The sequence below is a fragment of the Chiloscyllium punctatum genome, chromosome 5 (genome assembly GCF_047496795.1).
Source record: "Chiloscyllium punctatum isolate Juve2018m chromosome 5, sChiPun1.3, whole genome shotgun sequence".
Classification (NCBI taxonomy): domain Eukaryota; kingdom Metazoa; phylum Chordata; class Chondrichthyes; order Orectolobiformes; family Hemiscylliidae; genus Chiloscyllium; species Chiloscyllium punctatum.
In genome coordinates this window covers 15272552-15288156 of record NC_092743.1, presented here as the reverse complement: position 1 = coordinate 15288156, position 15605 = coordinate 15272552, and the positions used below count along the sequence as shown (strand labels likewise).

Below are 15605 nucleotides of genomic sequence, written 5' to 3'. Positions count from 1 at the left end.
ACTTTACATCATCATTCAATTGGAACGTACCTCTGAAGCACCGTGATGAGATACTGTGCTATCTGTTGGGCATAGGCCCCCTTCCTATTTGAAAAGAAAGGATATTATCAAATAAGTGGTACAATATTATACTTGATTATAACGTTTCCCAAGCCAAAAGGGGGTTAAAATTTTTGCATTCATGGTTTGAAATTCACTGAATATACACTGACTGGCAGAAATCTGCACTTCAGGTGTCGGCATTGTATGTGGTTGTAATCAATACATTAAACTCTTACATTAAACAATTTGGGCAAGTACCAAGTGCAGTTAATAGTGTGACCAATATTGGTTATGTTTTATACCATTCTCTGTTGTTAGGGTTGTGTTTATTGCAATACCTCCTTGTTAAACCAATTAAGACCATAAATAACTCCTTGAACATCAGGATCACAGCAATGTAGTTGATTCTTAAATGAACTCTGAAATGGTTTAGCAAGCCAGTCAGTTATGTCAAACTGCTGAAAAGCTTAAAGGAAGAGAAGAAACTAGATAGACCCCCACCAGTATTGGCCCAGGCACCAGAAATTAAAATGGCAAATTCAGCCCTCTTGACTGTACAAAAGTCCTCCTCACAAATATTTGAGGTTTATGCCAAAATTGGGAAAGCTGTCCCACAGATTGCCTGTATGGTATGTTTCCATGACATCATAAACACCATCCCTGGGTACCCAATTAGCAGGATAAACCAGAGGTGGCAGCACAATAGTATCCTATTCGGAAAGATTTGCCCTGGAAATGGCAAACATTGGCAAAGAAACCTGCTGATTACCACTGCTTTGGCTGATGATCAGTGCTTCTCCAAATTATAGCACTGAGGGTGGAAAGGGCACATGATGCACTCCGGATGGATGACTTCAATGTCAATCATTAAGAATAGCTTAGCAGCACCACCACCGATTGAATTGGACCAGTCCTAAAGAATATAGCAGGCACTTTGGGTTTGCAGCAGGTGATTGGGGAACCAACAAAGAGGAAAACTGACTTGACCTTGTCTTCATAACCTACCTATCACAGATGTGACAGTTCATGACAGTATTGGTAGGAGTGACTCACAGACTAGGCCAGTATTCACTGCTCATCCCTAATTGGATTCAAGAAAGTGATGGTGAGCTGCCTATTTGCCGACAGATGTAGGCACACATGTAATGCTGTTAGGTAGAGAGTTACAGGATTTTGATCCAGCAACAGTAAGAGAACAGCAATATAGTTCCAAGTGAGGGGAACTTGCAGGTGCTGTGTTTACTGCGTGTGCGTGTGTGTGTGTGTGTGTAGGTTCTTGTTTGGAAGGTGATGTTGAGGAAGCTTGGACGAGTTGTTGTTGCAAGTCTTACAGATGGCGTACAGTGCTGCCACCGCACCTTATTAATGAATGGTGGATGAAATGTCAATGAAACTTGCTGATTTGTCCTGGATCGTGTTGATCTACTTCTGTGCTTTTGGATTTATACCAACCAAGGTAAGTGGAGAGTATTTCATCACACTCTTGGTTTGTGGCTTGTAGATGGTAGATTTAGGTGAGTTACTCATGACAGAAATAAGTTTTTCCTCTGTCTAATATATTAGGATGCCTGCTCAAGAAATTCAATTTGGTGTATTAGACATGACCTACCCTTCACAAATCTATGTTGACTCTGTTTAATCAGCTCAAGTATCTCTAAGTGCTCACTCTGTCCTTAATTACAGATTCAAATAACTTTCCTACAACTTTTAGATTGTTAACAGAGAACTAAGAGCATTAACAAAATCAACATCCTGCAATACTGTCTCGTCAAAACAACATGGTTAATTGTAAGGCATGGAAATAAAATGCCATACATTAAACATAACAATTATCTGCAGAATCCCAGCCACAATGAGATTTGTAGCATTATGAAAAATTCTGCTGCTTCAAAGAATAAATAAATTGTCAACAGCAGCATCCTTACTATTAGGATCACAACTGACTTTAAAAGAAAGTTAAGAGTAAATTATTGGAAAGAATTCTGAGGAATAGGATAAACTGTAACATTGAAAAGCATGGATAAATCTAGAAGAAATCAGCAAGGATTTGTCAGAGGAAGGCTGCATCTGACTATAACTTGATTGAATTTTTTGAAGAAGTAAAAATAAGTGATGGTAGTATATTTATTGAAACCTATGTCAATTTTAGCAACGTTTGTTATAAAGTTTTTCATATCACATTGGTCATGGAAGTAAGAGCACGTGGGATGCAAGCAAGAGTGGCAAATTGAATCAAGAAATAGCTTTGTCACAGAGACCAAAAGGTAACAGTTAACAGTTTTTGTGACTGGAAGATTTAGCATTTCTGGATCTCAGCATTAAGTCCCTTGGCTGGGGTATGATTAGCAAATTTGCAGATGTTACAAAAATTGGATGTGATTGATAGTGAGGAAGAAAACTGAGGAGTAATTTAAAAAAATCAAGAGCTGAGGATGCTGAGCATCAGAAACAAAAACAGAAATTGCTAGGAAAACACAGCAGGTCTTGCAGCTTTCTCCCTGCTGCCATACAAACTGATGAGTCATACCAGACTTGAAATGTTAACTCTGATTCTCCCTTCATGAATACTGCTACACATGCTGAGTTTCTCCAGCATTTTTGTTTTTTGCAATTATACAATGCTAAGTCTTGCTTAAATCAAAAAAAGATGCCAAGTGAAGCCCAGTTTCTTTAAAGGAATTGGAGATAATGGCAATTAACACCTGAATCTTATTCTTTCCTCACAGATGCAGTGTGGAACACATAAACCACTTTCTATAGTTACTAATATTCGAGCAGAATTATTTTCCACAGTTCTTCAAAATTTAGAAATTGATGACACAACATGACTCAAAATTTGACTAATGCCTCAATGCCAATATCATGTCACTTAGGTTGTGAAACCTTTTGGAATACTCTGCTAGAAAGGAAGCTTTGTATTTATGTATGTTTAAGGTAGAGATTGATAGGCTTCTGATTACCAATGACGTACAATATGGGGATGAGGCAGGTAAATAGCATTGAACTGTTTGTTCAGCCATGAATGCATTGATTGGAGGGGCAGGCAGGCTTGATGAGCTGAATGGTCCACTCCTGTTCCTCATTACCTATTACAAAAAAAACGATGAATTCCACTTTATAATCAGGTGATAAATAAATGGATTAATTGTAAATTTTCATTTGATATGCCAAATATTAATAATTATTGCAAAACACAATTTCACAGTAACTAAGTGATAAAAAAATCAAGAATGTACAAAAAGAGATTAGTAATCTCAATTTAACTAGATACAATTTCAGCTGCTCATCGGGAAGATGTAAGTAGAATCAAGAAAACAAAAACAGGTGATTCAATCCTATTGTTTTCTGCTCACATTGGATTCCTTTTTCCCCAAAACAATGCAACTACATACATTTTTCAAATTTCTCCATTAGTGATTTCTGATAAAGTGCTGGCAATAGGACTTTATTCCTGGAACAGGCTAAACTCCTCAAAACATTTCAACAAGGTAGCCCAGACCCTAACTTTGCTAGTTGTTTTTAACAGATGTAATGTGGATATTCCAGGAGAAATGTTGCTGGTCAAACCAATTAGTTTTAAGTAAAACATAATTTACACGACTATTGAATGAAACACAAACAAAAGAGAACAGAATACAGAATAACTTGACCTATCCAAAAATCCAGCAGATTAGACCAATTTAATGATGCTGTTCCAAATGCTTGCAACAATCCCCATAAACGCCCCTTAGTACAAAAGATAAAATCAAACACAGGTTCCTACAGGATAGAACTCAGAGAGAGTACCAGCCTGGACCTGCTTCTTTGGGTCCAGCAGCTTTTTCTACACTACTGCTAAAAACCAAACCAGAATAAAGCATGAGCTGGGAGAACTGGCCACGCCCCTTTCATTGTACAAGTGTTCTTTTTTAAAACTTGAAAGCCCTGTGCCTGAGACAAGTATCTATTGTCTATTATCAAATTGGCCCCAAAACCTTTAACTCCAAACTTTTCGCTGTTTACAGCCTCTCTGATAAAAAACCCAAGGACAGCTAACTTTGTTAAAGGGGCAGCTTCATCACAACTGATCCAGTAGTGGTTTGTTAAGTTAGTTCAGTGGATAGTTAAGAATTGAATTCTGTGGATTGTTGCCAATGACACACACCAAGATGAATATCAGCTGGAAGCTCATCAACTTAGTCAAAGTCTCTCTTTGGTCTTCCTAAAAGTGTTTGGTCTTTCAGCATTTACTTTGACCAGGTGGTACAGAATGCCACATTTCAAAGTTCAGGATTACATTCTGAAATACATTAAAGCTTGGGGAAGATGCCACAAAGGCAGAACTGGGAAAGACTATCACTAACGCCATTAAACATAGCAGCTGAAAACTGAGTAAAAATGTATGTTGTACATGTCACATGTAATAAAACAATGTAAACATGAGCAGTAATCATAAATGTACTGAGTAACATACAACAAGTGGAAGAAATTGATTTGAGAGGCAACCTTATTGATTGAAACACTGGGGACTTGACAAGGTAGATGTGAGTTTAGGAGCAGAAGGCATAATCTCAAAAATTAGGTGATGCACATTTAAGGCAGAGAAGAGGAGGAATTTCTTCTCTCAGAGGGTAATGAATCTGTGAATTTTTTTAAACCGCAGAGGGCTTTATTCATGGCTGAGATAGACAATGTTTTACTCAGTAAGAAAATCAAGTGTAAAGTCAGGAAAGTGGAGTCAAGGATTATCAATTCAACGATGATCTCAGTCAAAGGTAGAGCAGACTTAATGGGCTAAATAGCCCATTTCTGCATAAAACTATTATGGACGCCATCTCAATGTCAGGTTTAACTCGTACCTTCTTTTATGCTTTTCGTAAGCAACATGGAAAGATTCTTGCTAGGCAGTGATGAGTTGCCAAATGACAGGAGTAATTATTTGTTATCCCTTGTTAACAGCCCAATTCACCTCATTAATATTCACCCTCCATCTTAACAAACAAGCTTAACATCAGAAAATTAGACAAGGAAATCACAGCAAGCACCTGGCAGATCCAGCTTGTCACTTGTTTCAAACAACCACTAGGGTAGGAAACAGGGCAACAATATCCAAAGCACACTCCATTGGTAGCATTCACATTCCACATCCACAGACATTGACATTTGATATGTACTAACCTTTAACAACCCTCACGGCACATCTTCAATATACTCACAGCATCCCTGACTTACATTGCTTGCCTCTTTGTGCTTTGATCCTTCAGCCAAAGATACCACACTAATATTACTGTTGTTTTTCTGTACTTTGCAGTGCAGACATAAAGGCAAGAAGCTTGGTATAGTTGTCAGCAGGCCTTAGTTTTTTTTATTCAAAATGATACTGACACTGGAGACTCATTGCGAGCTCCCTATAGCAGATCTAACTCTAACATTTGTGATAGAGCTCTACACTTTTAAATCTAAATTTTAAGTTCATTAAAATTACTAATAATGTTCTTTTAAGTCTACTTACAGATTGAGGATCCTATAGACATCCAGATCTGAATACAACGACTCTCGACTCGCAGGTCTAGAGCAAACCTACTGGCTTGCCACAGAATCTGCGAGGACACCGGAACCAAGATCCAACCCTTGACTCTGCAGTGACCTGACCCAGACCAGGGACGGAATTGACCCTGACAGCAACCAACCCGCAGGAAGCCCAACCAGCCCAGCCCGATCCCATGACAACTCGACCCCAGGGAGACCAAGCCCAATCAAGCCTGACTCACCTTTAGAAGCAGAAGACTTGCAGCACTGACAGCTGGGACTGTCCAGGACTGAAAATGCTACTGCCACAACTTGTCCCCAAGGAGACCAGACCAGCCTAGGCCCAAACTCTGATCTCATGGCGTCCCACCCCAGGGGAGGCCCAGCCCGACCACGACCGATTGACATAGCTCCTGAAACAGCAGACTCGCACTGCCAACCCCGGGACCATCCAGATGCAAGAAAACTACAGGGAAATGGGGAATATGTGCTGGCCTGCGGTGAGACTGAAACAATGCAGTTTCAAGTCCCTGCTCTCTAGCATACTCCCAACAAATGTCCAAGTTATCGAAAACAAAATGGATGAACTCAGATCTGGACTTAACATCCAGGGAGATCTGAGACACTGCTGTGTACACTGTTTCACAGAGTTTTAGTTTACTCTTGCCATACCTGACTGTGACTTGCAAGCTGAGGGGTGCATAGACTGCACGGCATCCTCAGGTAAGGTAAAGGGCAGAGGAGTATGTTTCCTAATCAACACCTCCTGGTGTTCAGATGTGGAGACCCTGGTGAGCCACTGCCCCAGACCTTGAATGTCTTATAGTAAAATGCCGTAACTACTATCTGCTGTGCATGTTCACCTCTGCCACGCTGACAGCAGTCTACTAACCACCTCATGTAGATGTAAAGAATACCCTGGAACAAATTTCCACCGTCACAAACACTCTGGAGATGAAATTCCCCAAGGCCTTATTCAGTGCTGGCCAGTGACCTCAACCAAGCCAACTTCAAGAGGGTGTTGCCAAAGTAACACCAACTCATCTCCTGCCCAGCTCGAAGATGAAATATTCTGGACCACTGCTACACAACCAAAGATGCCTACCTCTCCAGCTCCCTTCCATGCTTCAGAAAATCAGATCACAACGCTGTGTTCCTCCTCCCAGATTATAAGCAGATGCTGAAACGGTAGAATCCTTCATAGAAAGAAATACAATGCTAGTCCGAGGCAGTGGAAAAGTGTCTCCTTGGAACTGCTTGGAATGGGTGGACTGGACCATATTTAAGAACTCAGCAGAAATCCTGGACTGGACTTCATTAACAAATGCGTGGAAGCCAAAAAAGTCAATCCAGGTGTTCCCCAAATATGAACCAGGAAATCCACTCCCTAATGAAAACCAGGCGTGCAGCATTCAAGTCGGATGACCCAGACCCATACAGGAAATCCAGATACAACCTCCGCAAAGTCATTGGAGGTGCCAAGAGGCAGTACCGGACCAAGTTAGAGGCCCAAACCAACCATACACACTCCCACGGCCTGTGGCAAAGCCTAAACAACATAATTGGATACAAAATGAAGCAGAGCAAGATTACAGACAAAGAGACATCCCTCTCTGACGCGCTCAATGCTTTCGATGTTCGCTTCAGGCAGAGTGCCAAAGGTGCGGTGTCACCTGCCCCAACAATCCCGGATGCACCTGTTCCCTCTGGCATGGCTGCAGATGGCAGATCAGTCTTCCTGGGAATCAATGCAAGGAAAGCAATAGGTCCGGACAGAGTCCCGGTCATGCATTTTGATCCTCTGTGGACCAGCTGGCAGAGGCATTCACACCCATCTTCAACCTCTCCTTCCTACAAGCCAAAACCCCCATTTGCTTCAAGAAGATCATCATCATTCCAGAATATAAGAAAATATGTGAAATGTGCCTTAGTGACTACTGCCAGGTGGCTCTGACCTCCATAATCATGAAGTGCTTCGAGAGGCTGGTCATGGCCCACATCAACTGTAGTCCCACAGCCTGCCCCAATCCCCTGACATAACAGGTCCATAGCGTACACCATTAACCTAGCCCTCCACTCATCCCAGGAATACCTGGACAACAAGGACACCTACGGCAAACACCTGCTCCATTTGAACACCATTATCCCCTCCAGTCTCAAAACTCCAAAACTTAGGTCTCAGCTCCGCCAACTGGATCCTCAGTTTCCTGATCCACAGACAAATGCACCTCCTCTATGATAGCACTCAACACTGGAGCTCCCCAAGGGTCCATTCTCAGCCCTGTACGATACTCCCTGTACACCCATGACTGTGTTGCCAAGTTCCAAATGAAATGCCATCTACAACTTTACTGACAACACTACCATGGTAGGACAAATATCAAACAGCGACGTGGTACAATGATAACAACCTCTCCCTCAATGTCAGCAGAACTAAAGAACTGATCATTGACTTCAGAGAGAAAGGAAGAAAACACACCCCCATCCAAATGAATGGAGCGGAGGTTAAGAGGGTTGAAAGTGTCAAGTTCCTAAGAGTGACAATAACCAACAACCTGTCCTGGACTACCCACATAGATGCAGCGGTCAAGAATGCAGAATAATGCCTCTTCCTCCTCAGGTGGTCAAGAAGTTTGGGTTGTCCATAAGGACCCTGATCAACTTTTAAACATGCACCACAGAAAGCATACTGTCTGGATGCATAATAGCCAGGAGCATAAGAAATTACAGAAGGTTGTGTGCACAGCCTAGACCATCATGGAAGCTAACCTCCCATCCATGGACTCCATTTGCACCCTTTGTTGCTACGGAAAGGCTGCCAACAAAATCAAAGACCCGTTCCACACTGGTAATTATCTCTTATAACCTCTTCCATCAGCTGGTCAGAGCAGGAGCTCAGGGTAAGGAACTGAGTGACAGGCCCTACACTCTTCCTGCCCTGTTGTAGGTTGTTTTCCTCCTGGAATGACAAAGAGATAAATAGAGAGAGAGAGAGAGAGGAAGAGAAAGGGGCAGGTATTATGGGAAATAAAAGTGGGTGGCACAGGTGGGGAGGTGTCCTGAGTGAGAGTACGTAGTGCAGAGGCCATGTTGGGGATTGGTAAGGGTAAGAATATGTAGAGATGATGTTGCAGGCAATAACAACAGCTTAAGTCTTGGTGGGAGATGGTGAAATTTATCCTGGTAGAATAGAGAAGGAAATAAATCTTCTTCCCACAGGCATTTTTCCAGCCAACAGAGAGTGCTTCATCTTGGGTGATGACCTGGGGGTGGCATGGTCTGCTTTGCTGGCCCTTGTGAAGGAGGAAGTCACATGTTGGTATCATCCCATCCAGCAGGACTTCTAGGACCTTGTTCACAAAGGGTACTGACTTTCCCCAGTCTACCATGTTTGAGGTAAATGACAGGAATTTTGCAGGGCAGCCTTAGACTGACAGTGCTCGTTTGGGTGCTCAATGGTCTTGTAAAGACGGTACAGGTATAAAGGATATCTACTGAATGGACAGTTGTTGCAGAAACAGCGTGTGGTAAGATAGGATAGAAATTGGATGTGAGAGACACCTCAAGGTGGGGTAGGTAGTCAATGAGACAAATTTCTCACAGATTAGTCAAGAGCGGCCTGATGTAGTCATATGCAGGGATATGTCCTATCCCATTGAGGACCCAACAGAGTTGGCAACACATTGGTATACAGTCAGGAGGGAATAATAGTCAGAGTCATATAGTAGTGAAACAGACCCTTTGGTCCAACCAGTCCATACTGAACATAATGAGCTGAAAATGTGTTGTTGGAAAAGCGCAGCAGGTCAGGCAGCATCCAAGGAACAGGAGAATCGACGTTTCGGGCATAAGCCCTTCTTCAGGCTTTGCCCGAAACGTCGATTCTACTGTTCCTTGGATGCTGCCTGACCTGCTGCGCTTTTCCAGTAACACATTTTCAGCTCTGATACTCCAGCATCTGCAGTCCTCACTTTCTCCTCCACACTGAACATAATCCCAAACTAAACTAGTTCCGTTCGCCTGCTCCTGGCCCATATCCCTCCAAACCTTTCCTGCATTCTTGCATTTAGTAGGGTACTGCAGGGTTCAGTGCTGGGACCCCAGCAATTCATTATACATATTAATGATTTGGAAAAGGAATTGAATGCAATATCTCCAAATTTGCAGATGACACTGAGCTGAATGGCAGTGAGCTTTGTGAGGAGGATGCTAAGATGCTGCAGGCTGGCTTGGACAGGTTGCCTCAGTGGGCAAATACTTGGTAAGTGCAATATGATGTGGATAGATGTGAGGTTATCTAACCAGTTTGGTCACAAAAACAGGAAGGCAGATAATAATCTGAATGATAGCAGTTTAGGAAAAGGGAAGGTGCAACAAGCTATGGCATGCTGGCCTTCACAGCAAGAGGATTTGAGTATAGGAGTGGGGATGTCTTGGTGCAGTTATACAAGGCCTTGATGAGGCCATACCTTGAGTCCTGTGTAGTCTTCTAGTCTGAGCAAGAATATTCTTGCTATTGAGGAGGTCCAGCAAAGGTTCACCACACTGATTCCCAGGATGGCAGGAGTGAAATATGAAGAGAGACTTGATCAACTGGGCTTGTACTGCCTGGAATTTATGAGTGAGTGTGTGTGTGTTTTGTGTGTGTGTGTGGGGGGGGGGGGGGGTGCGGGGGATGCAGGGGGGTGAGGTGGTGGTGGTGATGGTGTAGGGCCTCATAGAAACATTTTATAACCAGGTGCAACTGGACAGGGTCCATGTGGGAAGAATATTCCTGATGTCGGAGAAGTCCAGAACCAGGGGTCACAGTCTAAAACTAAGGTGTAGGTCATTCAGGACTGCGATGAGGCAGAATTTTTTCATTCAGAGTTCAGAATCTGTGGAATTCTCTATTACAGGAAGCTGTTGGGGGCAGTTCATTAGATCTATTCAAGCAGGAGCTGGATGTAGCCCTTGCAGCTAAAGGGATCAAGAGTTTGGAGAGAAAGCAGCTATCGGATACTGAAATTGCGCTATCAGGCATGATCATATTGACTGATAGTGCAGGGTTGAAGGGCTGAATGGCCTACTCCTGCACCTATTGTCTATGTTTCTATGTTTCTTCAGAACTGAAAAGTGTTGGAATTTATTTAATACTATTGACAGATTGTCCAAAGTCTCAGTGCAAAAGACCAAGGGGTTGTTAATATTGGTGAAAAAGAGAAAGAGATATAAAATAGTTGTAAACTTAGATGTGAAAGGAAGAGTGAAATAACTCTTCAGAGATGACACCCCATCACTAATAACCCTTTATTTAGAAATGCACAGCCTTTGACAATAGCACTGCCTCTCATTGAGTCAGGCATATTAAAGGCAGCAATATCCCTGACATTAACCCTTTTATGTCAGCCAGGTCTCCCCAGTTGGACCAGATTGTTGACTCAAAAAGTTCCAGACCACACAAAATGTTTCATTAATCTCTTTATTTTAGCTTAGCCGTCGAGAGGTCTGGAGTTAACACCAGAGTAACAGTCAAGCTCTCACTTGATGGACTCTTGTCAGACCTCTGAGAATAAAATAAAAGCTGTACAATTTATAGCCCAAATATTTCTCAACCCATACCTTTCACATGAGACTTAAACAGATAAGCAATTCAGTTAACAATGCTCCATTGAATAGAGGAAGCAGCCCAAGCTCCAGCGACAGCCTTCAGCTTGTGCAGACACAGACACACATTTTAAAATTTATGATAGATTGTTATTTCGCCAAAACTTTTAACTACTGCTTTCCCAATACTCTATCAAGATCAGGTAACTCATATTCTATGAGGTCCAGCTGGCTGACCTCATTGCAATCACTACAGTTCTGCTCCACTAAACCCAAAGTGGACAAGATAAGGCTGTTGAGGGGTGAGGTAGGTGGACAAGAAGATGGAAGAAAGATAGAGCACAGACATAATGCGGGCTTATGCCCGAAATGTCAATTTTCCTGCTCCTTAGATGCTGCCTGACCTGTTATGCTTTTCCAGCACCACACTCTTGGCATAGACATAATGCGGTCAGTTTCTGAAGTTATGGAATACAATGTTGTGACCTCGAGACTGTGAAGTGAAAATAAGGTGTTGCTTCTCAAGCAAATGAAGAGAAGTTATATAAGAAGTTAAAAATCACACAACACCAGGTTATAGTCCAACTAGCTAGTGTGCTTCCAATTAAACCCGTTGGACTATAACCTGGTGTTGTGTGATTTTTAACTTTGTACACCCCAGTCCAACACCGGCATCTCCAAATCATATATAAGTGTTAGAGTTGCTCATAACTGACCAGCACAAAATGGCCGACGACTGCAGCAGAACATGGCTGACAATAGTTATAGTACTTGGGAAAATACTTGCTTAATGCAGTCTTCACAAGTAGAACAATAGTAGCTCTGCATAATTCTGGTAACTGAATTGAGATAGAATGTTCAGCTGCAGTTGCTTACATAAAGAAGTAGTTTTCACACTAATTAGTTGATTAAATAATTCAAGGGAAACAATTTGTTACAATATAAGAGTAGGTTTTAGTGTCACTGTTGGAATATTGTGTGCAATTTTGGTCTCCTTCCTATCAGAAAGATGTTACGAAACTTGAAAGGGCTCAGAAAAGATTTACAAGGATTTTGCCAGGGTTGGAGGATTTGAGCTGTAGGGAGAGGTAGAATAGGCTGGGGCTGTTTTCCCTGGAGCGTCGGAGGCTGAAGGGGTGACCTTATAGAGGTTTACAAAATCATGAGGGGCATGGATAGGATAAATAGACAAACTCTCTTCCCTGGAGTGGGGGAGACAAGACCTAGAGAACATAGGTTTAGGGTGAGAGGGGAAAGATATAAAACAGACCTAAGGGCAACTTTTTCACACAGAAGGTGGTACATGTATGGAATGAGCTGCCAAGGAAGTGGTAGAGGCTAGTACAATTGCAACGTTTAAAAGGCATTTGGATGGGTATATGAATAGAAAGAGTTTGGAGGGATATGGACAGGGTGCTTACAGGTGACACTAGATTGGGTTGGAATATCTGGTCAGCATGGACAAGTTTGACCAAAGGGTCTGTTTCTGTGCTGTACACCTTTATGACTCTATATAGATTTTGAAGTAGTTACAGATACATATATATACAAAAATGTCACTAAAAGCATTAAAAGAAAAGATTCACACCAGCTTCAGACAGTTAAAGCAGCCCCTGTTCACGACAGAGAGGACTGAATACAGAGATCAGCAGGCATTGGAATGTTGATTGAATGAACACATTAAGACACAACTTGTTAGCTAAAGAATTCTAACATTAGGTGTAACGACATAACTTTGTTGGAACTGATCAAAAATCAATATTCTTTTATATATCCTCAAATGAGGAAGTTAAAAGGTCCTGAAGTGATAGGCAAGTATCTAATTAATTGGCAGTTAACATGGTGCAGCTAGTAAATGTTACTTGAATATGGTATCCATTGTGAAAAGCCTCAAGAAGAAAGATAAGGAAGTCTGGGAAAACATTATGAAGTTCCATGGGTGGACCACAAGTCTATCCATCCCTTTATTATTCAGTGATATGATTAGCTTAACTGGAAGTACACTGAAATTGCTCACACAAGCTTGAACTGTATAAGATGCTGTACCAGAGAGCTAACTACAAAGGGATAACTTGGCACCATTGACCAATGGTAACTAAAGTGTACGTGTGTATGGTGGAGGTGGGGGGGGGGGGGGGGGGGGCGCTGTGCACTGAGAGGTTAAGCTGTAAATCATAATAAAAGTTACTTGACAGCTACCACTGGATTTGGACTTTTGGACTTTAATTAGAAAATATGAGATCTAACACTAAGGTCGTGTTGATAACCATTTCCAAAGATCCAAACTAATTGGCAACAAACGTATTAGGGATATCCATTGGTAACCATAATCAGAGGTCAGAAATTTATAATAATTGGTATACAGCCAGAGGGAAAATGAGGAAAAATTATTTCCCACAGATGGTGGTTAAGATCATGAATTTACAACCTGAAAGATTCCAAAAAGCAATTGGACATGCATTTGCAAAGAAAAACTACATCAAAGAGGTTAGGTCAAATATTGAGTGTGGCACTAAAATGGACAGCTCTTTCATAGAACTGGCACAGAAACTTTGGGCCAAACGATATCCTTTTTTGCTGTAAAAGTTTATAATTCTAGCTGTGGATTACTGTCTTGTCTGGCTCACAGCCAGCAAACAGCCATACACTGAGCTGGATCATAACTATTCCTATTATATACTAACTGTCTGCGTGAGGGAACTAACAGCATTGTTGCTGAGTTTGCAGATGACACAAATATATGTGGAGGGATAGGTAGAGTTGAGGAAGCAGGGAGACTGTAAAAGGACTTGGACAGGCTAGAAGAGTCTACAAAGTGACAGATGGAATACAATGTGGGAAAGCATGACATTATGCACTTTGTTAGGAAGAATAGTGGTGTAGACTATTTATTAAATGGGGCAAGGTTTTGGAAATCTTATGAGTCCTAGTTCAGGATTCATTTAAGTTTAACATGCAGGTCCAGTTGGCACTTTGTAAGGCAAATGCAATGTTAGTATTCATTTCAAGAGAGCTAGAATACAAGAGCAGAGATGTACTGCTCAATCTGTATAAGGCTTTAGTCAAATCGCATTTGGAATATTGTGAGAAATGTTGGGTCCCATGTCAAGGGAAGGATGTGTTGGTAAAGGAGGAGGTCCAGAGGAGGTTTGCAAGAATGATCCCAGGGTTAAACAACTTGTCATGATGAGCAGTTGAGAACTCTGGACCTGTACTTGAAGGAGTTTATAAGGATGAGGGGGGAATCTCATTGAAACTTACAGTAAAATGGCAGGCCTGGATAGGGTGGGTGTGGAGAAGATGTTTCCACGAGTAGGAGAGACTAGAACCTGAGAACATAGCCTCAGAGTGAAGAGAAAACCCTTTAGAATTGAGATGAGGAGGAATTTCATTAGCTTGAGGGTGATGAATCTGTGGAAATCATTGCTGCAGAAGGCTGTAGAGGCCAAGTCTTTGACCGTCTTTAAGACAGAGGTAGATAGGTTCTTGATTAGTAAGGGGATCAAGGAATAAAAAATGTAGGAGAATGGAGTTGAGAAACATATCAAGATCAAATGGAAGAGGAAACTCAATGGGCCAAAAGGCCTAATTCTGCTCCTATACCTTATGATCTTATAAACCATCTGCTGTTAACGTGCACATAGAAATATCACAACCAGTGACAGTACTAGGCAGCTGCAGCCATACATTTTTCCTGACCTCCTTCAAAGCATTGCAGAATGTGGATTTATCTGGATGGTGCTGTAGAGTAGGGTAGAATACAGACTTTTTTTTAGCACAAGCACTACCTTCACTTCAGTAACTAGCAACTGGGGGAATGTTGAATGCTTGATCAATCTTTTAAGACTTATACCTGCACATAAGTTTTGTTCCTCCTCATTTGCTTGACACTGCTTAAGTCCCTGTTCTTTCAGCCTTGACAAAGACTGCTAAAGGATAAAAAGCTTCTTCATCTTTTCTAAAAAAAAGATGGTATAAGTTTTGCCTCCCAATTGTAAAGCTCGTTGCTTATTACCATCTTCAAGAGCAAATGAAAAATTGGCAACAAATCCTAGTCTTTCCAGCACTGCCCAAATTCTATGAAAGAGAAAATATCTTACAACTACATCCATTTCTATTGCAAATTATATATATTCCCAATGGTCTTAAATTGCCCTTTAATCACTTGAGAAAATAATTATGCAAATTATACTCTTTAAACACTTTGGTTTCTTTAGGTTACGAACCAATGATATTTATAAAGTATTAATCATGGATGTTTCTAAGCAAACCTAACAAGCTTTGTGAACCTTTTAGGTAGAAAATTTGAAACTCCTCATCTTTAAATGTTTCCGTCTATTCAAATTTAATAGCTTTTTCATTACATAACAAACTGTATGTTCAGAATTGTCTGTGTAAATTTAACAGATATCCATTTAGCAAAAATGGAGCAATATGGGTTGAAAAATATTTTAATTTTAGCACATTCT

The 15605-nt window shown here is 41.4% G+C and overlaps 1 protein-coding gene across 6 annotated transcripts in view; it reads right to left on the bottom strand.

The window, feature by feature from the left end:
• Window positions 1–15605, bottom strand: part of LOC140476899 (low-density lipoprotein receptor class A domain-containing protein 4-like) — a 248149-nt gene that overhangs the window by 8338 nt on the left and 224206 nt on the right. For all 6 annotated transcript variants that reach the window (XM_072569805.1, XM_072569804.1, XM_072569803.1 and 3 more), the window contains one exon: window positions 31–84. In XM_072569805.1, the coding sequence (XP_072425906.1) occupies window positions 31–84 (54 nt within the window). The remainder of the gene's footprint in view (window positions 1–30; window positions 85–15605) is intronic.